Below are 25,911 nucleotides of genomic sequence, written 5' to 3'. Positions count from 1 at the left end.
AAAACAGTTGTTATTTTCCAAAACATAATAATTTCATAAATTTAAAGTATTGATCTTACAACGATTGCTGTCTATGGTAGGTGAATCTTACTTAACAGCACTACGTTATCGTCCACTGTACACTTGTACAGTTTCTCGCTGTCGTTTTAAGATTAGTCCTTATCTGTGGGGGAGAAAAAAAGCACGAAACGGCTGTAAAAGATGATTGGTGTAGTTTTTTGATTTATTTCAAAATTAATTTAAAAACGAAAGTACCAATTCGAAATAGTGTCAAAGGTAAAACGAAACTGAAATTTTATATATTTTACAGTTCTTTTTTATTGGAAATTACAAGGTTCAGCTGAAGTCTCAGTGCTAACATTTCATTTTGTACGTAATAGAAAGGTGCGTGTTATGTAACCTTGAATCACGGGATTTCAGTATTGATTATTCATCTCTATTTATTAGAAGAAAGTTTTATAAAAGGTAGGTACGTGCAATATATTATAAAACAGATGTAACAGCCTTACCTATTGCAGCAACTTTAGTCATAAATGGCACGTACCGTATCGGCGTGTAGTTCATATTGATAAAAATGATAAATATTTTTTGTTAATAAACAATTTAAAAATCTTAATAATTTCCTCAATGATAACAAACTTATCGATATATATATTTTTTAATTGACTACATAACCTAACCTTGAAATTTCTGATGAGCAAGTGATTTTAAGTTATTATTTTATGACAACTGTTTCTACTATTCGTCTACACATTTTCGGCCTTTCAATTTTTAAATGTAATTAAAGATTATTGCTTTAATAGATTTTCACTTTCTGTGCAAGGTTAATTTTAGTTACATAGATTACTTAATTCTAATATTAATCTATTTGTATTGTGTAATTTTCATGTGGACTGAGATGTAGAAGAATAAACCATATGTTAACAGACAGCTGTTATTAATATCATTAATGTTAAAAGTTCACATTACTTTATTAAATATTTAATGAGACTTGTCACCATAAGTTCCACAGAAGTAAAACTTCAAATTGAGAAAATGCAATATTTGGCCACAACATTTACCAAATCTACTTAAGTATTCTCAACACTTTCTTCGGTGATATTATTTAAATTCCGAAGCAAAGGCCAAAACATAAAATACCTTGTCAGTGTGCCAGTTACGTTGACATTGTGATTGTGACAGTAACCTACTTTTCTTGGTTATTCAAAGTGTTATCTATGTTTTATAAAGTTATCATATTGTCTGAATAGTCTATAATAACAATACATACAATTACTCAAATAGTGTAAGGTTTTTTTTTTAATATTTATTTAGATTGAATGATCTAGATTATGAAATGTCAAAGTGCTATTATAAGACAATTAAAAAAGTGAATAAAAAAATAATGAAATAAAACTGTATAACTAATGTATAATACAAATGTATTGTATTACTATTTTAATTGTAAAACAACAATTTTGAATACTCTCTAAAGTACTTATGTTATGAGTGTTCTATTTTTTGTTATGAGTATACAATGCACCAAATATTTTGAAGTATTCTTAATATTTTCTTTGAGTAATAACTGTTACTAGGAATTTTGTATATTCTATATCAATCAATACATCGCATAAAAATACAAAACATTGATCAAAGATTACTTACGATGTTGCTTTTTATTATCATATGAATATAATTTTAATTTATTGTAGACAAAAAGTTTGTAACAAATTATTTTATTACAGAATAAATTTAAAAACAAAAAACAAACATGCATCGTGCAAGAGTAATACTTCAGGCATCAAATAAAATAGGCAATTCAGAGAGATTTGCATCATGGCTTCTCAACAAACCACAGGTGAGTCAGTTTCAGTATAATTAATATTATTATCATCTGTGTACTTGTGGAACAGTGCGCTTAAAGATGTTCCTATAACATCATGTATTTTATACTAATATTACAAAATAGTTGGTCTAGGTAGTAACTAGTGACTCAACGATGAAATATTGTATTATGGGATTATGCAGAGAGACAGCGAGACAAATAACAACAATATAACGATTTGGTTATCATTACTTGTCTTAAAACTTTGTGTTATAAGATAAACATATGTACTTGGTTTTATTTGAACAGTTGATTATGTTGTCTTTATAATGCTATATAGTTTGATATGAAAACATAGCTCAATAAAAAACAAAATATAATATCTAAAAATTATTTAACATTCTCTCCAAGTATAATAATTATTAAAATTTAAAATTACAGTTCTCTAATCTGACATTTGAATGAAACAAAATGTGTGAATATATTGAAGAGTAAAATGTCTGGTTTTACTTGTATGTTCAATAAAAACAAATTGCTTTTATTGTTGTTAGTAATATTTTTTAGTGAGGAATACACAAAATGTAAAAATTGAATTTATAAAGAGTAACAATGAATTACATTTTCCATTCAATAATAATATCATATTTTTGTGAACGTCACAGTTGATAAAGATTGTGTTAGTTAAAAATGATTATTTTTTTTAATAATTTCTCATGACATTGCCATTGCAGATTATTAATAAAAACAGTGTGATAAATATTATCTATCATGTTTTTGGTTTTATCTTGAAGCTGAATTGAAGATAGTATGAATCCTAGAATTTTCGTTTATCATTTTTAAATATAGGGGCTTTTGGCGGAATAACATGTCAGGTGGTCATTCTTACAATTAAAAAAAAAGAATATTTAGTTATGGTACTTATGTGTATGTTGTTTCATATACAATGTGGCCTTAAACTTCAACATCATCAAGTCTATGATTTCGTAGCTCAGTACACTAAGTATATAGCAATATTATATAACAAATGCAATATTGGTATACAGACAAAATTAAGGCAAGTGATATATCAAAATCATGTTACTACGAGTAATTCTTCATTCATAGTAAGGAATCTGTTTGCTACTAGACCCGACATCCTATTAATTATTCTAAATAAATATGTTATCCAATGTGAGACGAGCCTCTCTACATTGATAAGCTTATCAATAATAAATAATGACTAATCAATAATATGTGTAAATAATAATTATATCCGTATGTTCATTAATATATTTTAATTAGAATCTAAACCCACACACAACAGATGTGAGAATATTTATTTATTTAGTATTTTTTTTAATATTATTTACAAGTAAGAATGCAATCAAATTTTATATGCAATTTTTACATTTTGATCGAATTTTCGTCCTTGATCTTTTCATGTCTCACTTGAATATTTATTATTATATAAGAGAGCCGAGAAAGCTCTGGGTTTTGGAACAAGTGACAAATTTAAGTCCCAGATTGCCGGTTCAAACCCGTCACATGTTATATTAGCTTATAATTCATTATGCTCGACTTTGAAGGAAAACGCGAGGCGATCTGTGTCGTATGAAGTGCTGTTAGTATGTATCACCACTCACCACCGCTACGAATTGGAGAAGCGTGGTCATGTAAACGAAAAGCCCTACCTCAGCTGCGGGATTAGACCTATCGAATGGTTATTTATCATTTTGTTTAATATTTTTTTTAATTTCGCATAAAGGCTGCAGCCATGACAGTCCAGGCCAATCGATTGAAGAGTTCGACGGCGGCGGAACCTTTCCTCAACGGGTCGAGCTCAGCGTACGTCGAGACCATGTACAACGCCTGGTTGACAGACCCCAACTCCGTACACGCTGTGAGTATAGCAAAACTCTTCATTATAATTACTAACAGGCTATTAGACTGATTTTTAAAATCCATTTTATATTATTTAGTAGAAGTTAAGGAACACAGAAAAAGTTGTGTTTTTTTTTCTAGTACATATTTGCCGAAAAATATCATATGAAAAATTCCATATTTAAATAGCGAGCAAAAACGCTACTTGGACAATATGGCGCTGAAATGGGGTCGGTGACGTCACTTTTCTGTATTTTAATCTGTGGTACAAATAGTAGAAAAGCAAAGTTTACAAGAAAGTGACTTTATCATAAGCCCGGCCAATCAGGAGCGTTTTGTGTCACATGACTAACGTTTGAAAAAATGCATTTTTATTTATGGATTTTTGAATACATTAAGTATTTATTAATTTTTAATAAGTATTTTCGTTAGTAAATAACCATTTTTAAACTCATAAAATACATTGATTACAATAATTCACAATTTATTTTTCGCATTGTCAAATAGCCTATTTCATGTATAATCTTTCGGTTATCCTGTGATAAGATTAATGAGCTGTAGATCTTGAGTATCTAAATTCGGATTTCGGGAGGTTATTGGAAGTCTTTCGTTTTTCTTAAGAAAGGGTCTAGCAGACTTCTTAGTTTAACCTTTTAAATATTACGTCGTCACGCAAGTATTCTATTATTATTGAGTGACTCTACTGTCACTCATATGTCCTATGATACTACTATTACTTGACGCTAGTGCAATTTCCTTATAGTAAATCTGCTATACCCTTTTCTGTAAAAATCCGTTAATTGATGTTTCCGGTCGAGTTGAAATCTCGCCCCATTGAAATATGAGAGTGCCTCCCACTCTGAGGTAGAAAAGTGAAGTGTTAATCTAGAATATTGTAGTCAGGGAAGACGCACTCGAGTTAATGAGATGAACTTGGTTGTATTGTAATCTCGTATGAACCGCGGGACGGAGCTAGTATATCAATTCTCGGTACAGCGAAGATAAGATTAAAACAATCGTCGCGTTTTTGACAGCGTGACATGAGTCAATGATAAAACTATGTTATGTGTTGTGTCTAGGAATTGACAATTTTCATCGACGCTAATTATATGCGGCGATGTCATTTTATATATGTGAGACGTCTGTGGCGTGAGTGATCTTCATTTGATTCAATGACATGTCATTTTCAATGATTTGGCTTTTTCTGTCTAAAAATTCCTAATTTCAACACGGAGTTTCGTAGTTACGTAATGACACTTGTGCTATTGGTTGTCGGACGAGCATATGGGCCACCGGTCACCGAAGCCCATAGACAATGGCGCTGTAAGAAACATTAACCATTCCATCGCTAATGCACCACCAACCTTGGGAGCTAATGCGCCATTAACACTGGCTCACTCACCATTCGAACCGGAATAAAATAATACTAAGTACTGTGGTTTGGCGGTAGAATATCTGATGAGTGGGTGGTACCTACCCAGACGGGCTCGCACGTCACACGGACGTCAAATGGTCGGGAACGAAGTTTTAGTGCGGTTCTTATTATGTAAATAGTTCAATGTCGTGAATAATAACATTTTAGTAGGAGATATCGGCACGATATATGTGCTATTAATTAAGTGTTCGTGGTCACGGGTAGACCCGTGACCACGAACACTTAATTAATATACGCGATTCATCCGTTATAATTAGTTTTATTTAAATCAGATTTATGACGTTAATTGCGAATAATGTACAAAGTAAATCGTAACTGGTTAAATGTCGCCGTGATCATCAAGGCCTTCGCGTGAAATTTCCTCGCAAGGCCAATTTGCTCGCGAGCTCTAACTCGAACCGCTTAGCACTCGAAATTACGTAAATCCGCTCTGAGATCGGTTTTTTCTGGTTAAACTGTTTGCCTACTAATATTTATGAATCAAATTTGTCAAGTTGGACGTGAAATTGATATTACGTTTTCAACGGTTACTGATTGTTAAGTTCATTAGTATTGACGTATAATATGTTCGTTTAATATATTTGTCTTTGATGCATTATGTTTTTTTTTCAAGGAAACCTATTTTATTTCGATTGTAGATGATTTGAATGTTCGTTTCAAGCATCAATTAACAAGACATTAATTCTAAAACTAACACTGATGATAATTTTTAACAATTTTGATGACATTGAAGAGAACCGGCAAATACTCAGAAAATACTCTTTTTTTTTCTTAATTACGAAGTATATTTAACTTGATTACACATATCAACTATAACATATTCCAATGGAAAAGATATAAACTTATATTTTTCATATTTCATGCGATCCGCAAGCCTCGGCTATATTATACACTATAAATAGTTATTGATCAATGTATTCTCTTTATTAATACTAACAATCTTTATACTTAGTGCGGTACGGTATCGTGCAAGCCCGTCTAGTTACCATCTGCTTATGAGATATATTGTACATCCGCTGTTTAAAGGGTGAGTTAAAGGCACAAGGGCTATAACACTTTAGTTTTGAAGTTTGTATTGTCTTATAGGCTAAGGCAAAGGTGGTTAAAAAAAATGTTTAAATAGTTACATTCACTTTAATGTTACGTCAAATGTTCAGTTATGAACTTCCCCACCATTGAATATGTACTATTTTCGAGAATCCATAATAAATACCGTGGGTTATTACAGATCTTAACTGATGATGTCATCTCAATTCAGGGTCAAAGTTGTTTATTTGTCTTTCCTGCCATAGGAGTAACGTACATACATATATTTATATAACCTGAACGATTAGGTTTTTATCGATGTAATCTTGATTATATGATATCTTCAATAAATTAAAGGTACGTATAGTTAATTTATAGCGTAGTATTATTGTTTTAATCCTCATTGTCCGTATTGGGCTCAACTGAAAGGTGTGTTATGCAACTACATTCATGAACTGTTTATTGATCTGAAAGAGACTCAAGAAAACTAATGTGACTAGGTAATCAATACGAAGGGCACGGCTACGTCGTATTCTAAGACGAAAACTTTAAAATTAATAAAAATATAACTAAATACAGGTAGTCAACCTCTTTTCTCCGACTTTAAACGATTGAAATAGTAGATCCATTCGCTTATGGAGGTGCGTCCGCTCCTCTTTAAATTTGTATCTGCATGCATAAGTGTGAGTGACGCACGTGCTTTCAAGATAAATTATTGCACGTGAGACAATAGCGTATGACGTAAATGTAAAGAAAACAAAAAATATAAATTACTTTATTAATGTTTAGGTTATAAAGAAATTATTAAATAAATGTGGAGTGGCGCACCTATCTCATGAAATAGATCTATACGCCCCTCATGAAAATTTCATAATAATTGAAACTCGATTGAGCGCAAGTGAATTTTAATCGGCTTAATTGGTGTTTATGATTTATATCGTGCTCGACGGAAGAGATAAATATGTATCACTATACGAAACATATTTATATTGATATTCTACTGATCGATTTCCAACTCTCTCGGCGACCGCAGACGATTCAGACATTAGTCCAACTGCTCTATCAAATCAAATCAATATAAACTTTATTCTCGTAGGTTTTTACTTTCAATTTTGAATCGTCATTTAACAAGTATATTAAGTAACGCTACTATCAGTTACGAAAGTAGATTCTTCCGAGAACAATCGGCAAGAAACTCCGTAGTTACTTTTTTTAAAAATTTAAAAGATTATGTAATGTTAGTTAAATATAATATATGTGTTAATATATCCTGTCTGGAAGTCAAAAGGTGTTAACTCTTCGCTTTTTTATCATCTATGAAACCTTGTATCGAATAATATGCCTTTTTTACCAATGTATTTTTTTACAAATGATTTGAATTTACGAAACGGCACAGTTAAAATGTCTGCGGAATTTTATTATAGAAAATGACCTTTCCAATGCATGGAAATGCTTTACATTGAGGATTTTGTGACCGAAAAATCCAATAGTTATTAGTTTGACAGTGGACTTCGAAATATGCTCGAAATATGTGTTTGTACGGTTCAATTATCTTCGCGCTCCTGCTGTGTATATATAACATCGTAGACACGATTGTTATATACAATTTCGTAATTAACTTTATCATCAGACTTCGCACTCTCATTTCTCGCGGTTAAAGGCGAAACGATAAGGTTGAGGTCGCTTGCTGCAATTGGGATTATACACGTTTTTATACTATGAAGTCAGTATTTCAGTACTGATATATTTGACTCGATTGTGTGTCTCAAACAGCTGAGAGTGATGTACGAGTGGATTTGTATTTTAATATACTGTGGTTTGAGGAAAACATGATATCAATTATAGTTCCATTAAATTGCCAGATAATTTACACGTTTACTGCTAGGTATTTGACCTATCAGTTGAGGGTAAAGTTGTTTTAAAAAGATATATTCGAGATATATTTTCGACTTGAAACCGTCTGACGATATGAATTGTCGAAATCAAATACGGAACGAATCTCACGCTTAATAGATAGCTCCCGGAGATGTGCTTAATGAATAACCAGGATCATTATCGTTGTAGTCGTGGGACGCGTTCTTCCGCAACGCGACAAACGGCGCCCAGCCCGGCGTGGCCTACACGCCGCCGCCAAACCTGGCGCCCTATTCTAAGAACGAAGTCCCGCTGACGTCGCTGGTGCCGGCGTCCGGCGGCATGCCCTCCATCGCGGCCGGTGAGTGTCGCTAAATGTCACGCGCCATCGTTAAACCGACCCATTAATCGACTTTATTATGTATGTCATTCCATTCGACTCTACTCAAATTTGAATCTATCTTTTATTAAAAATGATTGAGAACTATATTTGGTTCTGTGTAGTTTTTCATATTTTAGAAGAACACGAAAAGCGTAGTGCACGTATTGATTTTATTAAGTCCTCATACAGTTCTCTCGGACTAAGTGTGCCTGAAGCCGCACTGCGACAAAATGTATTTAGCGATTTACGCTTTTCTACGTTCGCAGTCTAGTCTTATCTTGCACGACGTATGACTCAACATTGATACGTCGTTACTAAGGTTTGTTTATTTAAAAAAAAAAAGTCACACCCCTATTATTATTATTATTTTATAAAATGTTCGTCTATCGTATCGCTCAAGAATATAAAAATAGTGTTTTTTTAAAATAAACTTATCACAAATTAGAATAACGTATACAAGTATGACCTTACAGCTATATTTATACTATCAGTGGTAATATATACCGATGATAATTTTATTGTTAAAAATGTTTTATTAATATGATTTTTTAATTTATAGAGTTTCTTTATGATAATATGAACGATTTTCCTTAACATGTAACATTCAGTGACTTGTCTGTAGAGCAAGCTACGTCTGGGACAGTACCGCCTCTTTATTTTTATTGACCTATATACGAGTCATTTGAACTGTTACATAAAAATATACATTTTGTTTGTCGTAATATGCCTCAAACTCAAATAACTTTATTCAATATAGAAGCATTACACTTTCTTATTGATGTTCAATTGAAACACTACCACCGGTTCGGAAAAGAAAATACCCTGACCTGAGAAGAACCGGCGAAAGAAACTCAGCGGGTTAAAAAAGAGAAAAGTCCTTCATATTAATATAATTACAATAACGAAGTACAAATACTGCGACGAACAAAAAAATGTAGTATAGTTTATTGTTAATACGTGTAACAGAAATTACTGACAATTATCTGCATAACATATACACTCAACATCAATAGCGACAGAATTGTTTAAAATATTGTATACACAACAGGCTCCCCCATCAATGAAAAGATCATCGACGATCACCTCGCTGTCCAGGCCATCATCAGGAGTTACCAGGTGAACACTTTTCCAATTGACCATTCACATTATTTATTGTTTGCAAATATCTTTTACGTGTTGTCCTCTATAGTCCCCCCCATACTGTTATTACTTGATATGGTGTTTGAGAAACATATTATAGTTAATTTCGAGCCAAAACAATGAGGTCATGTACCATTTAATATTGCCAATGGTTATTGCTCTCGTCGTTAAGTTAGTCAATGGCTGTGCGTTTGTGGTGTGTCCCTTGTTAAAGATTAAATTATAATATGTATCAGTAAAGAAGATGGGGTAATGCATTGAATTAATTTGATAGTTATTTTGCAACTGCACGTAGTTTTGGCACCGGGTACACGCTCGATGTAACCTTTAACACTCCTATGTTATTACTCTATATATACACTCTTGACACTCACATTAAGCAGGAACAAAGTAAATGAGCTTGTAGGTAGTAGTGATAAATAATATGGATACTATGTTATGTAATAGTGAAAGCTTGCTGAAATTAGTTAGCGGTCGCAATAACAGTGTAAAGAAAACAGTATAGATTATTATATAAAATGCGATCAGCACTTTAGTGATGACGAGTTCAGTTGACTCGTGAAGCGACATCACCACACTTATCTGCGAGAGGCCGGCTCCTCTACTGGTAACTCAGCCAGCGGATAAGTGTGGGAGTGTGGGCTGAGCGAGTGGGCGTGGGCTAACGAGAGGTGGTGGGGGGTGCGTGGCAGGCTCGCGGGCACCTGGCGGCGGACGTGGACCCGCTGGGCATCAAGACGGCCAACCTGCCCGAACTGGGCATGCGCGCGCCGCGCTCCGAGCTCATCATGAGGAAATATTTCAACTTCGGTACGAGCGGCGCCGGCCGGCCCTCACGGCCCGTGGCGGCGTAGTTGTTGATGTCTGCGTTGGCGTGACTAAATCTAGGAAACTCGACTCGTCGCTCTCTGAGCCCCAGCTTGGGCGCCAGTTTTATGAGTCTCTTAATCTCAGCTTATTTTGATTGAATACATCGTAGCGGTAGTGAGATTGATTAAAACTTGTATTTCCATATAATCTTATTTGTAGTTACGCCAACCGTTCCAACACAATAATAGCTTTACACACATTTTATCTCCGCTTAGTAATCACACTGCAGATTGGTATTAACAGTATTCAGATGTAATTTGATTATCGTTTCTGCCTAGTATGATTTCGGTGTACATGCAGTGCCTCTTGCTTATTAAAATCCGTTCAGTTAAGTGTCCGCAAACTGTACGTAGCATGTGACAAACATCGCGGCGCAGTTTAAAGTTTGATTTGCAGTAGAACGATAGTTCAGCAAGCTTTAAGCGATTTAACAAAATTAATACTTTTATGTTATAGAAGTTCTATTAACTGACTAATTCGACCGATCGTAAAATAAATTGCTAGTCTCAATATTCATGTAATGAAAATACGAACGTTTTTTCATACGATTTCTTTAGCTTATGGGGGTTTATCTGGTGGCTTATATGTATGATGCGGTATATTATTTTATAAGTATTGCATTACAGGTATAATGTATATGTTTTTATTTCAGCTTTATTTATGTATGAAATTAGAATTTACGCGAATCACATGTCCTATGTTGATAAATTAATACTCAGTTAGGATATATAGAAGGATACATAGGTTATACATTAGACCTTGAATATAAAGTATTATATACGTATGTAGTGCTTAGAGTTTGTGGGATCAGGAATCGGCTTAAAACCCATGTAATATTATTGCTTCTTTCAATATCTAAACGATAACATGTTGGCTAAATTTATAAGCCACATATGCGCATATAATGCAAAATACCGTGATCACATGGGGCATGGATCACATCACAACACGAGAAAGATAAGAGAGAAATTAAAGTCCGCGGCTCAGTCTCCTAGCACAGTATAAAGAAATACTACTATTGACGACAGATGGGAGCGCTTCCGATATGTCCTTCAGACGAGACGATCCGATAGTGTTATGTAAGTGTATTGTAATGGAATGTCCGTCCGGCTGACCTTGCGTTTGCGCAGTCGCGCGGGCACCTGGTGGCGCGGCTCGACCCGCTGGGCATCAGCACGGGCGACCCGGCCTCCAGCGGCGACTGGCACGGCGGCCTGCGGGCCTTCGCCAGCGAGGTGGTCATTAGGCAGCACGTGCGATTCGGTATGCGCCTCGTACTCGCTTGCCTCTGGGTTACTCGGTACTACGCGCGTTTGGGTCTGCTGATTGGCCACGACCACACTTAGCATGCTACTTTGTATTCGATAAAATATTTGCGTAGCAATGATTGCTTTTTGTATTGTAGGGCAGTAGATGGTTCAGTGGTTGCAACTACATCGACATTGATATCAGAAATACCAAGTGTTTTCTTGCGACGTCGTTATTGCTTCGCAAATCTAAAATGATACGCCCCTTGTGTCTGTAATGACAGCAGCGCATTCGCCCTTCAGGCGGATGCAATATTATAAAGTATTGATATATGGGGGGTAAATACTCAGACGAGTTTACGCAAAGCCCACCTTTACAATTAAAGATTGTAACTAAAGTTAACTACAATGAATGCTAAGTGGTTGGATTATTTTAGTATGATTTTATTTTACACACTTGCACTCGGGTTGGGGAATTTTCGGTTTTGTAACTATTCTCACAAAATCTTAGTTTTCTCTTAAATAAAATGTCGTTTTTTGAAATAATATGAAGGTCTGATTGTTTGGTTGTAGTGGTTTTATTATGACGCTTTTACAACGGTGCGCGGGTCTCGGTTCAACGTACTGTATAGAGTGTTATAATTTCGGTGTTGGTTACTTAATCTCTCTTTGGATGTCTCGAAAATTACAAACCTATAACTAATTATTGGATCGTATTACATTTGGCATTATATTCGCTTGTTTACTTGGTATCTTATTCGTTTGTTATCTTTCCACATTTAATTCTCGTTATGGCAAGCTACCAAGACATTTTGCGCCGTGCAAATTGCCCATAACTATACGTAAAAATATAAACATATGCCTAGGCGTTGCAATCTGCTAATTATAAAACTAATTAAGCTTCAACCAAAACTAAATTTAAGTATCTGTTCTGTCGACAGTACTTAGGTCTGAAATTTTCATATTTTTTTTTAGCTACAACATAAATAACAGTTGCTTTAATTTAAACTAAAGCTTGTCAAATTATTTATCAAAAATAGCTAGATTTTTTTCATTTCGGGTATTTTCTTAATCTTTATATATTTTTTGCAAATAATTAATATTCATATCTGCAATGAGAGTTCATTATTAATGGTAACTTTGAGACTAGCTTTTTGATGTTCGGTCTTTATACTAAAACATATTTTCCCTTGTGTGGCTCTGTCTTCGCTTTATATCTGTAATATTACTTCAACAGAAACAGTTTTATACTTTTAGACAATATGCCGTCAGCGTTCATATTCCTTTACTAGAACGATTATGTAAAGCAAGAAATGTTTCTATATAATGTATTCAGGTAATATAAGAATGGTTTCATTCACAAATGGTACTAAAAGTAAAAGTAAATGACATATTACTTGGCTCAGATGAGATCGCTGCCAGAAACCTACATAGGACATGAGATTATTCACATAACATGTGATCTAGGTACAGACATGTACATAGGCAAGTAGGTACATTTACGTACAATTACCGAGGTTAGTTAATTGTTTAATGGTATGCGATGAGTTATTTATACACTAGTCGATTACTCTCTTGTTTGTATCATTAGGCACAGTAGAGGTATTATATAAGAAAATAGAATCTCACCGTAGAAAACGAGCGTCGAACGTCACAATGTGGTATGAAATGAATTCTTACAGCATTGGGCAACGACTTATAACTTTAGAAGGTTTCGAGTTGATTCCACTTAGTTTGGAGCTGCATTTTTCGTAAGATTCATGTGTCACTGGTATCTCGGCTATTCCAGTGTGTGTATCAATAAAAATATTATGGTAATAGTAGACTACTGGAATATTACAGGAATCAGAATTTCTAATATAAAATATAACTGCGATGACAATTGTAAATATATACAATTGTCTATGTATTGTTAAATCAAGTGTAAATAAATATTCATAAAATTACACTTAAGTTTTAGTGTAAACAGTATAAATAATGAATTCATTGCAATCTCGTCGCTAAAATCTTATCAGATGTCATTGCAAGTGTTAAAAATATGGATGTGGCATATCTTATGTAATGAGGTAATAATAGCCCGTCGGCGTTTTGATTTTGTTCTCTCGGGTGTATTAGTTTAGTTACTACGTTATATATCATATTTTAAGAAATAGTATGTCATCAGCTTCGCCTTGGAGTAAGATTTGTGGTATTATATAAAACAAATGTATAGAGTAGGGTATCGATTGAATGGTTTTAGTTTACAGAATGTAATAATAATGTATTTATATACGTACGTATTCAAATGGTTGGTGACTTTTCGTAGTTGGGTTTCAGGGGTTTTTACTGTGAACGATTACCTTTATCACACTATGATGCATCGCACGAGCGTAAACTGCAGTCACCCTATAGTATTCAGTAGTCTTTGTATTTACATAAATCGTTGCAATATTGTTGTGTCATAACATTTTTAGATATCGTACACAATTTTTTACACGTTTAGTTTTTAAGTAACTATGATTATATGTATTTCATAGTATGTGGATGTTTAGATTATAGTTTTATAAACAGGAAGAAGGACTCCATTTTTCAATCATAATGATATATTTTAATTATTATGTAATATATGGTATGTATATTTATGTAATGTCACATTTAGTTTATTGTTACTTTACGCTTCTTATCTATGATTTTAAAATAACTACCTAACCGAGGGTTACGCAGTTTATTTTTGGCATACTTTGTTAACAAATTAAAAACTAAAAACAGATCCGAGGACACCATATAGCGAAACTCGACCCGTTGGAAATAGCAAACTACAAATTGGCCGGTAAAAATCCTCGGGAGGTCATTCACAACAGCTACAGGTTCGGTAAGGAGACGCTCTGGCCGCTCGACGTAGCCGAATGGGTAGTTATGGCGACCTAGTAAAACGAAGTACAACTACGAACTTACATTCAAAATGTCAGATAATGTTTTACGTTTTATTTGCGTTTTATCGTATTGATTTTGTGTTCGTTGTTTACGAGACGACGCCATAACTACAGCCGAAGTGTCGCAAGCACTCGGCGCGCACCGCACCCATGCCTGCATGCTCACGTCGTCCGAACCCGTCTATACCGTGCATGCCTTGCATATGCATACGATATACCCGACCTATATATGCATGCCCATATCTTATGTATTATTGATATGTAAACACCCGTGTATTGTATATTTATATCCACTGTACTCATACATTGTTGGAGTTAGAAAGATCGAGGTGACCTTGAGTGATAATTTTACATCACCGATCCTGGATCGCGGCCAATAGCATATTTCGACACGCATCGCACATCGGTACCGTAGGGATAAAAAACCAATTAATTTGGCCAATGCTATGTGCGGCGAACATAATACGCGTTCATATCTCATCATGTTATATATATTGTTATTAATTGGTTATCGTAAACGACGGCTTGGTATTCTCGCTGGTTTGGGATGGTTCGATAGGAAAATTGTGTAGATACATGATACCTGGATGTCACGGTCGATTTCATGCCATCGAATGTAAGACGCTAGTAAAGGGATATGATGTTACCATCGCAGTTTGCTTTTTTATGTGCTTATCCTTGTATGTAGATTAATTTGTATTATTAATTTGTAGTTTAAAGTTTTTTATTTTAATGGATGTCATTTCTTGCCTGAGTGATATTTCCAATCGCTATCCGGACAATCGTATTCTTATAAAACACCTGTGTTTTTAGATGAGGCCGATATGGACAGGGTGTTCAAGTTACCCTCTACCACATTTATTGGTGAAAAGGAGAAAGCGTTACCCCTCAGGTGAATACTATAACATTCTTAATTCATACTTGAATAGTCGCAACACTGGTGGTACCATTGGTAGGGTTTTGCTCAAGCCCGCCTCAGTAGGTACCACCCGCTCATAAAATATTCTGTCATCAAACAACAATAATTTGAACGATAGAGTTCTGTTTGAAAAGTCAGTGAGCACGTTGTCATTGTATTGACGATAAAAGAATGGTTCAAACTTATTACATTGTAAATTATATCGTTCTTGTGTATTTAATAGTGATACTTTCTTATCTAATGCTTCAGCGTTATTTTTAAAGTTACCTTTAGTTTTGTTCTCAATATCATTACAGACCTTGAATAACAAAACAGCGACGGCAATTGTGTTGCAATTACAAATGTTTCTTTTTTGTTATCTTTTAGAGAGATTCTGAATCGTCTCGAGGAGGCGTACTGCAACAACATCGGTATAGAGTTCATGTTCATCAACTCCCTGGAACAATGTAACTGGATCAGACAGCGAATGGAACCCCCCAACGTGACCAAGATGAGCCCCGACCAGAAGAGATTGATCCTGGCTCGTCTCACGAGATCTACTGGGTGAGAACAGCTCCTTTCAAGCGCAAACTCGTAATTTCCCCACAACCAAGCCCGTATAGACAGGTCCCATCGACTCCTTATAGAATAATCAAAAATCAAAATCAAAATATACTTTATTCAAGTGGGCTTTTTCAAGCACTTTTGAATCGTTATATAACAATTAAGTGAAACTACCACCGGTTCGGAAAGTAGATTCTACCGAGAAGAACCGGCAAGAAACTCAGTAGTTACTCTTTTTTAACATTAAAAAAAAAAAATACAGTTATGTTAGTTAAGCAAGCTAGCGGCATCTTATGATTGTTGTATTTCGGTTTGAAGAGCGAGTGAGCTAGTGTAACTATGGGCACAAGCGACGTAACATCTCAGTTGTCCAGGTTTGTGGCGCATTGGTTAGTTTATGTCGCACAGTGAGGCAGAAACATCTTCTCCTGACATTGGTATGTCTTCAGCTCATGCCACTATGCTGCTTCACAGAAAATTCACCCATAAATTTCTGGCAGATTATATGATTAACAAGCAAATATCCTCACGATCCCTTAAAAAGTATTGAAGCGATTGAAAACTCACTGGGGTAATCTCGATTGGAACACGTAGACTAAAATCCACTTATTCTATCAAGTGGCCATTGTGAAATTATATATGTATGGCTAATAATAGTCATTATTAGCCATACATATATCTATATTTAATAAGTGTTAGTTCTATATAATTTTAAATAATATATAGGGAAGTGCTTACATTGTAAGTAAAAAATGATGTAACATTTTTGTGCTGGTATTCAAGTTGAAAGTAATCTTATCTGATACAACACGCGGTCACGGCGATGATAAAGTTTTATTTCCTTGACATTGCTCTGATTGATAATCCGCAGCTTATCCGACTTGATCCCACTTTCACGCTCAGATTTAAAGTGTGTGATAAGGACGCTCTATTTATCCTCGACGCAGCTTGTAAACCCATAATGGCTAATAAGTTTCACTCTTTGTAAAGTGCCAATCCGTATGTAAATACTAAATAAACTTAGCTAATGATATATAAAGCTAATAATAATATTTATTTATAGTCATACATATTTTATAATTACATATTCATAAAGTATTTTTTTTATATTATGAAGTTATACATTATGAAGTATAATGTTTGAAGGTTAAATGTTACTGACTAAAAAACCCCCAGGGAATAAGACCCGGAAGGGCCTATCATCCGTTATTTTAAGTTTACTTAATTTCATACTTGGAATAAATTGGACATTAAGTAAATTAAACTATACAATATTTTATTTAATAATATAATCTGAATATATTATTTATTAAAATATTCATGAATCTGTTATAAAATATTGTAAATATTATCTCGACAGATTTGAGAACTTCCTTGCAAAGAAATGGTCGTCGGAGAAACGGTTCGGCTTAGAGGGCTGCGAGATCCTGATTCCTGCCATGAAACAGGTCATCGACACGTCCACGCGGCTCGGCGTCGAGTCCATCATCATGGGAATGCCTCACAGAGGTGGGAACGATACGCTGCTGCTTGTACCGAGTCGAGGGGTAGGAAGTAACTCCACCTGGCGTTGCAGGTCGCCTCAACGTGCTGGCCAACGTGTGCCGCAAGCCGCTGCACCAGCTGTTCACGCAGTTCGCCGGCCTCGAGGCGGAGGACGATGGCTCCGGCGACGTGAAGTACCACCTGGGCACGTACATCGAGCGGCTCAACCGCGTGACCAACAAGAACATCCGGCTGGCCGTGTGCGCCAACCCGTCGCACCTGGAGGCCGTGGACCCCGTGGTGCAGGGCAAGACGCGCGCCGAGCAGTTCTACCGCGGCGACAACGAGGGCAAGAAGGTGATGTCCATCCTGCTGCACGGCGACGCCGCCTTCGCGGGCCAGGGCGTGGTGTTCGAGACCATGCACCTGTCGGACCTGCCGGCCTACACCACGCACGGCACGGTGCACATCGTGGTCAACAACCAGATCGGCTTCACGACGGACCCGCGCCACAGCCGCTCGTCGGCCTACTGCACGGACGTGGCGCGCGTGGTCAACGCGCCCATCTTCCACGTCAACGGCGACAGCCCCGAGGCCGTCATGCACGTGTGCAACGTGGCCGCCGAGTGGCGCGCCACCTTCCACAAGGACGTGGTCATCGACATCGTCAGCTACCGCCGCAACGGCCACAACGAGGTCGACGAGCCCATGTTCACGCAGCCGCTCATGTACCAGAAGATCCGCAAGACCAAGCCCGTGCTGGAGATCTACGCCGAGCGCCTCATCGCCGAGGGCGTCGTCACCGCCGAGGAGGTCAAGGACGTCAAGGACAAGTACGAGAAGATCTGCGAGGACGCCTACAACCAGGCCAAGCAGGAGACGCACATCAAGTACAAGGACTGGCTCGACTCGCCCTGGTCCGGCTTCTTCGAGGGCAAGGACCCGCTCAAGGTACACACAAGGCTGCCGTCCGGCACGGCTTACGATTGGCGCCCGCAGATGCTAATGTATTATGTACGATTCGCCCCCAGATGTCCCCCACCGGCGTGGTCGAGGAGACGCTGGTCCACATCGGCAAGCGCTTCTCGTCGCCGCCTCCAAACGCGGCTGAGTTCGAAATCCACAAGGGTTTGCTGCGTATCCTCAAAGCTCGCATGGAAATGGTCGAGAACCGTACCGTAGACTGGGCTCTGGCTGAGGCCATGGCGTTCGGATCACTACTGAAGGAAGGCATTCACGTCCGTCTGTCCGGAGAGGACGTCGAAAGAGGAACATTCTCACACAGGTAGGTCGTTTTTATTATTTTGTTTCATTTACAATATGGAGAAGGTCCAACTTAGTGGATACCATGTGCCATACACTATAAGGAAAATTAATTGTTCCTAGTACTGGTATTTGTAATATCTCTGGCACATATAAATGTTATGTGTTTTTGTGTTTACAGGCATCACGTGCTCCACCACCAGAAGGTAGACAAGGCGACGTACTGTCCCCTGGCTCACCTGTACCCCGACCAGGCGCCCTACACCGTGTGCAACAGCTCGCTGTCGGAGTACGGTACGTGTGTGTGCGTGCGTGCGTGCGTGTGTGCGTGTGTGTGCGTGTGTGCGAGGCCAGAGTACAGCGTGCGTGTTGCAGGCGTGCTGGGCTTCGAAGTGGGCTACTCGGTGACCAACCCCAACGCGCTGGTGCTGTGGGAGGCGCAGTTCGGCGACTTCAACAACGTGGCGCAGTGCATCATCGACCAGTTCATCTCCAGCGGCCAGGCCAAGTGGGTGCGCCAGTCCGGCATCGTGCTGCTGCAGCCGCACGGCATGGAGGGCATGGTGAATGAACACTCCTACTCACTCTAGCCACTCGATACTGGTCAAGCTCTAGGCTGACTTATTTGCGAGGCATACTTTGAACATACGTTTTACTCAATCAGCATGCTCTATTATTGGAAAGAATAGAACATTTGACTTCAATTCTAAGGATTTATGTACTTGTGTGTGTGCGCAGGGCCCCGAGCACTCGTCGGCGCGGCTGGAGCGCTTCCTGCAGATGAGCGCCGACGACCCCGACTACATGCCGCCCGAGAGCCCCGACTACGAGGGTAGGTCCCCGCCCCCGTGCCCCCTCCACCCCCCGGCCCGTAACTGTAACTGAGTGACTAGCCTCGTGTGTCCGCAGTGCGGCAGCTGCACGACTGCAACTGGGTGGTGGCCAACTGCTCGACGCCCGCGTCGCTGTTCCACATCCTGCGGCGCCAGATCGCGCTGCCGTTCCGCAAGCCGCTCATCCTCATGACGCCCAAGTCGTTGCTGCGCCACCCCGAGTGCAAGTCCTCCTTCGACGACATGCGCGACGGAACCGCCTTCAAGAGGTATCGGCTCGACTCGTGCCGCTAGCTTCACATCACAGCTACTGTGTCGCAGGGAATGTATGGTCTCGTAACTTCCCCCAGACTGATCCCCGAGGAGGGCCCGGCGGCCGAGAACCCCGGCAACGTGCGTAAGGTGGCGTTCTGCTCGGGCCGAGTGTACTACGACCTGCTGAAGCAGCGTCGTGACCGCGGTCTCGAGAAGGACATCGCCATCGTCAGGTACGGCCCGCTAGCTAATGTGTAAAAAGACTCCCGGCTGGGATCATTTTTTATACAATCTTCCCCCTGTCGTCCGCCAGACTGGAGCAAATCTCGCCGTTCCCGTACGACCTGATCAAGGCGGAGATCGCAAAGTACCCGAACGCGCAGCTGGTGTGGAGCCAGGAGGAGCACAAGAACATGGGCGCCTGGAGCTACGTGGAGCCGCGCTTCCGCACGCTGCTGCAGAACCAGAAGCAGATCAGGTCTGCCCCCCACTCGCCCGCGAGGGTTCCGACATCCATGCGCGATCAGATAATGTGTAACTGATTCTAGTATGTTACACCTTGGGACAGGTTGGAAATATGATCTCATTGAATGTCGGTCGTTCCTGAGAATTTAATTCAGATCGACAATTTTAACTTTTATTCTTTTGTTCACGGATGAATATAATAGCGAAGAGTAACTCAGTTCTCTGAGCTGCGTTTAGCGCACATGTTTATAACTTTTAATATTGTCGCGACATACCGTAAGAAAAGGTACGATGTGGGAACCCTTGTTAGTGATGTCATCTATATTTTGTTATTGAAAGTTTAAAGGTTTATTTAAAGCTTCACTTATTTAAGATAGATTAGCTTATTTTCATTGAAGAAAGGTGCAAAACACTTTATATAAACGTTTAAAAAAATCTTTATATTTTGCTTAAACTAATTTTAGTTCTTTAAAAAAATCAATAATAAATAAATAAAGTGAATAGATTGATAATGACATTTATAAATACTTTTTTAAATTATGGGAGCAGTTAAACTTGCATGCCTATATTTTTGTTATAGTAATGCAAGTGTATAATGACTATTCCTAACTTAGCTTAGCGTCACGATGCGTTTAACAATGTCACTTACATGTCAATATGTCCACGTAATTGTTCAACAAAACAATTAGCACAAGAGTTAATGTTACCGAGAGTGGTACAAAATTTTGGCCTGCCGAGTGTCAGACGTGCTGCAACCAAGGGTCACACAGTCTGCGGCCGATAAATTTTGTTATATTTTATTTCAATATTGTGCAACAAAGACTGACATACAGACAGAAGCACGTATTTGCTACTTTACTATTTGTAAAAAATTAAGCAATTAAATATAAAAGAGCCAAAAGATAATATCGATCAAGTATTAATAAACGCCAACACGCTAAGCCAAGTGGAATGTCGCTTTAAAATTTGAAGTTTCTTCACGCACAATTCAAAAAAATGAAGCTGTGTCGTAACACAGCTTCATTTTTTTTCTGCTATATAGCACGTATATCGCACATTATAGTATCGCTACTATAAAGAAATAAAAACAAAAAATTATATGCGTATGAAAACATAGCTTGCCAACCGCGGCCCCTCGCTGTCACGTCCCCCGCATGTGGCCCCGAGTCCCCTAACGCCCCCCGCCGCTAACCGCCCAACCATAACGTCGGCCATTGGTTGCAGGCCTCAGTCGCGATCGCAATCGGTCGGTTGGTTTAGTCGGCTGCTCGGGCGCGCCGACGGCCCCCAAACCGAGCGACCGCTGACTGAGACCGTACCGCGTACCATTAGGTGAGATTGGAATCCACCGCAGCCGCTCCCCTCCCGGGGTGATAGACGAGGCTCCCGCGATCGCATAACGCTTGTGACTCGATCGACTGACATCTCTCGAGGTGTGATAAAATAACTCGAGGCCGTCCATCGCCCCACCCCCCGCCCCATCCCCCGCTCGCTCCGCTGTCTGACGTCGCTTTCTGTGTTCATCCCATATGTTTTGACCCACAACTTATATTACTGCCTAAATCTTCACCAAAGAAGTCGAATATCGACCGGGCGGCACCCCATCCCCTCCGCGTCCGCTTGTGGTGCAATGTATCCCGCGCGCGTCGTGACTTAACGAGTCGGCAAGCTGTGTGTGCGTGCGTGCTGACGTGTGCGTGTTGCAGCTACAACGGGCGCGCCACGGCGGCGTCGCCGGCCACGGGCTCCAAGGCGGCGCACAACAAGGAGCTGCGCAACTTGCTCGACGAGTTCTGCGTGCTGTGAGGCGCCCACCCGGACTCGCTAGGCTTACATATGTTTTTTTTATTTTCGTCGTAAATGTCAGTATTTTAAAACAATTCTCTTTACTATTAGCTAGAGCGCCTAGATAAATTCTAATTTATTTATTGATCGTAGAGTAGGACCGTCGGTGGGCACTGTTTTGTTTTAATGTCGCATCGCTCCGTCGTCCGCGGTGCGCGGGCCGGCGTTGTACATAGATCCGAGCGTTTAGTTTGTGGGAGACGCGCCCGCCCCGCCGGTCCGCCCGTCGACGGCGGGCGCGCCTCCTCCCGGTCCGAGACGACCTGATATTTATTGAGTATGGATAATTATAAATAACCGAGTAGCTTAAATTAGTATCTTAAAGTATCCGAACACATGCAGTAGCGTAGGGCACCGGCGCAGGCAACAGATATTTAAATAGATATTATCCGCGGTCGGCCGCGTAGGTTAGTTTCGTAGTTACCACGTGTAAGGACTAACACCAAACCGACGTATTATGATTACCGAGTAGTACTGTTCGCAGTTTAACTGTCGCTGACGTCTAATTTGTAATTCGATCCGAAGCTTTGTAAGTCGCGTGTATTATATGCACTATTGTTGTTAAAATAATTTTGATCTTATATTTTTGAACTCGCTCAGGGTTGAAGGGAAAGCGTGATAGGGAATGAAGAATGTTGCGTGACAGGGACAGGTTTGGCAGGCAGCCTGGGCTATTTATTGCTATGTTAATTTGATCTAGTTACTTTACAATAAATATATATTCAGTAAAATTGATGTCTTTTATTTGATCCCACTTACCATTCAAAACTAAAACTCAGCGATAATGAACTTCTTACATTGTCATAGTTAATATTTTACTGTCAACCTTAAAATTAGTGAAATATCGCCAGCAACGAAACAATTTCACAAGTACCTTTAACATATATATATTCTAGAAATATAAAAGGACCTAAAATGACCCCGTGGAACACCCATTTTTGGCACAGATCCAGAAGATAATTCAATCAATGAAACCTTATTGGATTCTCACTAGAGTATGAAGCAATGAGATAAATTGTCATTTTTAAGCTGGTTGCTTGTAACTGCGAATGCGCGTTGAGCACAATTTCTACAGTGAAGCCAATCTACGTCTAAAGCATCGTGATGCTGTTTCATTATTTAGTCCATTATTTTTTTTCTATGGGTTTCATTTTCAATAGGCTATTTGACTGGTTTTTAAAATCAATTTTATATTATTTAGTAGAAGTTAAGGAACCCAGTAAAAGTTGTGTTTTATTTCTTGTATATATTTGCCAAAAAATATGTTAAAAATTCCATATTTAAATAGCGCGCAAAAACACTACTTGGACAATATGGCGCTACAATGGGGTTGGTGACGTCACTTTCCCGTATTTTAATCTGTGGTACATATGTTAGAAAAGCAAAGTTTACAAGAAAGTGACTTCATCATAAGCCCGGCCAATCAGGAGCGTTTTGTATCACATGACAAACGTTTGAAAAAATGCATTTATATTTATGAATTTTTGAATATGACGGCGCATGGTGCGCCATCTTGCTTTTCGTACTGGCTGGAAAAGAGTGTCAATGGAAGTCGAACGGCGCTCTAGTGAAGCGTCGCGGCGCTGGTAGCGAGGCAGCCATCTTGAATGCAGTTACATTTAAGATTTCCCGCGCACCACGTATGCGACGAATCGCTAATTTCCGACAGTCTGTATTTTAAATAGATTTACGCCCGTTTTCAATAACCTATCTAAGATTACAGATAGATCGCTATCCTCGATTGTCAGTTAGAATTTATCTATCGTTAATATGCGTTTCACAATCAAGGATAAGTGCCATCTGTCTTCGACCAACGATAGATTACTTTTCCCTCTCACCTATCTTAGCTTCTTCGAACGTTTCGTTTAACGATAACCACGAAACGATGTCACTTTCAAAATTTGTTTTTCATTTATTTCTTTTTTATTTGTTTACTATTATAAAATTGAGTAATAAAATAATTTTAATATAAATTAAATATCAATATATAAATAAGTATTTGTTTTGTGTGATTTTGCATTCTTTTTAACAAAGTCACGGTAATGCTAGCCATCCAAAGTCAATAACAAAACGAAACATCTTGACAGTTTGAACTTTCAATTTTGACAAAATGGCTCATGTAAATATCTACGAGAAATATTTATGTTTAACAGTTACAATGCGTTCATCTCCTCTCATCATTGATATACCAACTTCTTCAGTCAACAAAGGCAGCACCTATGACCAGAGACGAAACATTGAAAAAGAAAAAAGTTGAATTAGAGCTACAGGAAAAAGAAATCATTATTGCTAAACTTCAGCTAGAATTAGAGAATGCAAAGTTAGAAAATTTAAAATTAAAAAATGAAATAAATAAATAGTTTTTTTCATTTAAAAGAAGGATTTTTAATTGTTAAGTGTAAAATACCTATATATTTAAAAACAAATAAAACGCTGACAAATTCAATATTTATATGTATAATTATGTGTTGTTGAAGTAATCATTTATTAGTGATTGCCGTGAATAAAAAAATTCTGGTTATCTATAACAAAATTATTTTCTTCTGGTATAATTGCAATTGATATTTCTGGTTCTAATTCTTGTAAATTCATTTTCGTCGCAATATTATGTAGCACAGCAGCTATAATAACCGCTTGCAAATTTTAAACTTTGAGTCAACAGATACCAGCATAGTGCCCAATGTATTAAATCGTAGCGCTAAAAGTATCTAATGCAAGAGAAATATACCATGGTTTCTGAAAAAAGTTAAAACATGAGTGTATTCTTATATTAGGTACCTTATGTAGGTAATGTAAGGAAATTAGAATGACAAAATTAGTCTTCAAATAGGGTTGAATTAAATTATTTAATTCATTTACACAGCACCTTTGCAGTCTGAATTGATATGCAAATTCGTAATCATTTAGCTTATTCGTGTAATTTATTCGTGGCTTATACTTCTTTTGTGATCGCACAATATCGGAAACACTGTCACTGTCTGTATAACAATAATTTATAATTTGTAATAATTCTATATCACTATCATCACTGCTACACTTTCCATCATTAATAAAAATTAGAGCAATAATATTTCAAAAGTTCAAGTCGATCGCCCGAATTTGACGGATAAACGATTGACGTTACTAGAGATAGCTTCGTCTATCCGAGAGTAACGTCAAACGTATATAGAAACGTAAGTAACCACGAATTATATGTGCGTTCCTATCTCTAGTAAACTATATGTCCTCCCGATGACAGATAGTAAGTATCGATAGGAAATGCTTACCGTCGATAGGTAATTGAAAACAAAGTAAAGGCAGAATGATAGATTTGGTTATCGTTAGTTACTGAAACAAGGGATAGATAGATTATTGAAAACGGCCGTTAGTGTTTATATGTGTTTGTGATATTTTAACATAAAGATATTTATAGCTACTGTGAAATTATCTGTGATTGATTTGCTTAATTAAAACTTTACTGAATTTGTGAACAATACTTTGAATATACGCCTATAAAATGTCTATAAATAAATTAAGTATTATTTTCAACTTTCATTAGTAAATAACCATTTTTAAACTCAAAATATACACTGATTACAATAATTCACAATTTATTTTTCGCATTGTCAAATAGCCTATTATGTAAAAAGTGAAATTACATTCAAATCATTATAAATTACTGAAATACTAATAATATATTGTATATAAAAATAGTATAGTTATAAAGAAATAAAGCTGGGTAAGATCTTAAAATCTATTTTCACTGATATCACAGTAACTAAATTGGACGAAGC

General features: G+C 37.8%; 1 protein-coding gene across 7 annotated transcripts; it reads left to right on the top strand.

Annotated features, from left to right (window-relative positions):
- Nucleotides 1-85: 85 nt before the first annotated feature.
- On the top strand, nt 86-22,869 carry LOC124530285 (2-oxoglutarate dehydrogenase, mitochondrial). 7 transcript variants are annotated; one of them, XM_047104370.1, is made up of 19 exons: nt 86-276; nt 1,725-1,837; nt 3,549-3,683; nt 8,190-8,340; nt 9,410-9,477; nt 14,367-14,469; nt 15,344-15,422; nt 15,816-15,992; nt 17,353-17,501; nt 17,569-18,428; nt 18,509-18,762; nt 18,922-19,034; nt 19,116-19,303; nt 19,479-19,572; nt 19,650-19,842; nt 19,924-20,061; nt 20,142-20,306; nt 21,518-21,625; nt 22,000-22,869. In XM_047104370.1, exons 2-19 carry the CDS (start codon nt 1,751-1,753, stop codon nt 22,097-22,099), a joined length of 3,162 nt encoding a protein of 1,053 aa, XP_046960326.1. In that variant the 5' UTR covers nt 86-276; nt 1,725-1,750; the 3' UTR covers nt 22,100-22,869. The 7 variants fall into 7 exon arrangements, with proteins under 7 accessions (XP_046960326.1, XP_046960321.1, XP_046960325.1 ...); XM_047104365.1 differs by lacking the exon at nt 14,367-14,469 and adding an exon at nt 11,502-11,634; XM_047104369.1 differs by lacking the exon at nt 14,367-14,469 and adding an exon at nt 10,194-10,311.
- Nucleotides 22,870-25,911: the final 3,042 nt, after the last annotated feature.

The sequence above is a fragment of the Vanessa cardui genome, chromosome 6 (genome assembly GCF_905220365.1).
Source record: "Vanessa cardui chromosome 6, ilVanCard2.1, whole genome shotgun sequence".
Taxonomy (NCBI): Eukaryota; Metazoa; Arthropoda; class Insecta; order Lepidoptera; family Nymphalidae; genus Vanessa; species Vanessa cardui.
Note: the sequence above shows the minus strand (reverse complement) of the source record. Positions and strands in the feature narration are given on the sequence as shown.

Coding starts and splice junctions, on each gene's coding strand:
- LOC124530285 (XM_047104365.1), top strand. CDS start 1,751: ATGCATCGTGCAAGAGTAATACTTCAGGCATCAAATAAAATAGGCAAT. Junction 15,423..15,815: donor GAGAAAGCGTTACCCCTCAG/GTGAATACTATA, acceptor GTTATCTTTTAG/AGAGATTCTGAATCGTCTCG. Junction 15,993..17,352: donor CGTCTCACGAGATCTACTGG/GTGAGAACAGCT, acceptor TTATCTCGACAG/ATTTGAGAACTTCCTTGCAA.